This window comes from Orycteropus afer, unplaced genomic scaffold (assembly GCF_000298275.1).
Source record: "Orycteropus afer afer isolate SDZICR_OR568_19922 unplaced genomic scaffold, OryAfe1.0 scaffold00244, whole genome shotgun sequence".
In the NCBI taxonomy this organism is placed as follows: domain Eukaryota; kingdom Metazoa; phylum Chordata; class Mammalia; order Tubulidentata; family Orycteropodidae; genus Orycteropus; species Orycteropus afer.
Window position 1 is genome coordinate 1,158,756 of NW_006921831.1, and position 2,783 is coordinate 1,161,538.

The 2,783-nt window shown below is 64.2% G+C and overlaps 1 protein-coding gene across 1 annotated transcript in view; it reads right to left on the reverse strand.

Moving 5' to 3' along the window:
* Positions 1-2,783, reverse strand: part of SHANK2 (SH3 and multiple ankyrin repeat domains 2) — a 626,142-nt gene that overhangs the window by 32,526 nt on the left and 590,833 nt on the right. The window contains exon 15 of the mRNA XM_007949326.1: positions 34-169. Coding sequence (XP_007947517.1) covers positions 34-169 — 136 coding nt within the window. The remainder of the gene's footprint in view (positions 1-33; positions 170-2,783) is intronic.

Genomic DNA, 2,783 nt, shown 5'->3' on the forward strand with positions numbered 1-2,783 from the left:
GGGAGTGTGGGGGCCGGGGTGGGGCCAGCGCACCTTTCTTCCTGGCTGTGTCGTCCGGGTCCAGGTTGCGGGTGACCGTGACCACCTTGAGGACCAGGTGGTTCCCCCCCTGGCGGATCATATTCACCACCTGTCGGTGGCCCACCTTCACGACGTTCTCGCTGTTGACCTGCGGGAAGACGGGCAGCAGAGTCAGGTGGGCGCTCGAGCACAGGGAGGGGCCCGGCATGGCGGTGCAGGGCGAGGGCGCCCGAGGATGAGGGGACGTGAGACCCGTGTGTGTCTGGTGCCGTCCCGTCTGTCAGTGTGGCGGGCGGTGGGGCCTGTGTGCTGCAAAGGTACGGGAGCTATGCTGCCGGGGTCTGAGGCGCCAGCAGGGCCCCCCTTGTGGACGGGTTTCAGCACAGCTTCCAGACTGAGAGCAGGGAGAAAGGCCTGGCCACTCACTTTTGAAAGCCAGCCACTAAAAGCCCTGTTAGCAGAGCCGTCTGATGCGGTGGTAGGAGGTGAGCCCCCTTGGCTGGAAGGTCCTCAGACTACATGGTGGGTGCGACCGCGGCCTCGGACCACCACGGACCATGGACACGGCACAGAGCCGAGAGTCCGAGCTGGCTCGACGGCAGCTAACGAGCCCACCAGCTCGGAGCCTCTGGGGAAAGCGGCAAGGGCGCCAGCGTGCTGGTGTCGGGCCCTGACGCCGGGCTGGGGGGCTGGCAGAGCAGGTGGGGGGCTGGGCTTCCCGCGTGCTGGGTGGTGACCCGCACAAGCTCTGCAGGCGGTGTGCAAGCACGTGAACCCAGGAGCGCTCTTCACAGCCGAAGCCATGTGCAAAAAGCCTGACAGGAAGCCCCAGGTCCCGAGAGCAGCAGCTGTAGCTTTCTGTTCTCACAGCTATGAGGTGACGCCACTAATTGCTTCTCACATATTTGGGGACACCCTTTCTCACTGAGGCCTCAGGAGGCTAAAGCCTCAGTGGAGACAAAGTGCTAAGAGGGCAGATCCAATCCCTACACGCTGCCTCCCCTGGGACCACTGCCCGGGACTTCACGCAGCTCTGTGCCCCTTCGAGAGCCTGGACTTCTCTGCCTCACCTGTTCTCTCCGTGTCTGCCTACGTGTCCCACCGTGTCTGCCTCACGTGTCCCCACCATGTCTGCCTCACATGTCCCACCGTGTCTGCCTCGTCCGTCCCTACCGTGTCTACCTCACATGTCCCCACCGTGCCTGCCTCACGTGTCCTGTGTCTGCCCCACGTGTCCTACCGTGTCTGCCTCACGTGTCCTACCGTGTCTGCCTCACGTGTCCCCACCGTGTCTGCCTCACATGTCCCACCGTGTCTGCCTCACGTGTCCCCACCGTGCCTGCCTCACGTGTCCTACCGTGTCTGCCTCACGTGTCCCCACCGTGCCTGCCTCACGTGTCCTGTGTCTGCCTCACGTGTCCTGTGTCTGCCTCACGTGTCCTGTGTCTGCCTCACGTGTCCCCATGGTGCCATGCACCCGGCATGCATGCACACAAGGACTCAAGGTGACATGAAGGGTGGGGCCCTGGCCCCTTGGCTGAGCGATCTTCTCATCTCACAAACCATAGCCTTGGACCTGCTCAGCCGGTGCCCTACTGTCACCATGCAGGCTGGACTGAATGGTGTCCCCAGAGAGATGTCCAAGTCCTCACCACCCCCTCTTGTTTTAAGCCACTCACTTTGCAGCCCTTTGTCACAGTAACCCCAGGACCCTGGATACCAGGTTTGAACCAGGGTCCCTAGACTTGGGGCCCCATGTTCTTCTCATGACACTGGGCCTCCCACAGGGTCCTGGAGAGCCGGGGATGGCCCGGACGCCTTCCGCAGACCCTGTCGGCAGGGGCAGCCCTGGGCTCGTGCAGCGGGAACACAGTGCCCCCCACACGGCCGCTGAAGCTCACACCTCCTATGCTTCACTCGGGGACACACCTCGGGCCCACAGCCCCCGGCCGTCTAGGTGCCTTTAGTAAAGTGGGACTCCTCCCTTGCGACGTGCTCCCCTCCCCACAGAGTGCGGTAAGCAGGCTTGGCACGCGGGAACGTCCGAGGAAGCATCTTCCAGAATCAGCTGAGCCTGCGGCCAGAGGCTCCCTGTTCTCGGTGCACTGCCTTCTGCTGGAGGGAGCACAGCACCAAGGCCCCGGACGAGGTGAGGTGCAGGGAGGAGGCCGGGGACCAATACATCGTCCTCCTGCCGCCCCTGGTGGCCGAGGCCCTGCAGAGAGTCCCTGCTGTCCTAAGCCTCCTGTGAACCTGGCTCCATGCCTGGGACGCGGTGCGCTGGGGAGCCCCTCTCCTCTGAAGCAACAGGGAAGATGTGGTTGTGCTTGGGGTGGGGCTGGGCTTTGGGAAAGGGGCCCCCACAGGAATGACGCACATACTGCTCCAGGCTTGTGGGGGGGAGCAGGGAACGACCAGGAGGGACCAGGGTGATTCTGTCTCGATTCTCCGATTGCAGCTGAAGGCGCAGGCCCCAGGGCCTCAGCGCCCCCAGGCCTGGTGCCAGGCTGCCCGAGAGCCCGTGACGCTCTCCTGAAGACCCTGGGCCAGTCAGCAGGGGCCACTGGACGGGGTTGCAAGGGAGCAGGAGGGCCCTCGGAGTGCAGGGGTGCAGCCCGCTCAGTGAGGGCCCCACAGCCCTCGGATGCAGTTGTATAGGATGACCCCCATGCCCTGTCCCACAGAGGTCCTCTCAGAAAACTGCGCCTGTCAGGGCCTCATGGACACAGGAGTGTGGGCCCCTGAGCCCTGTGAGGGGAGGG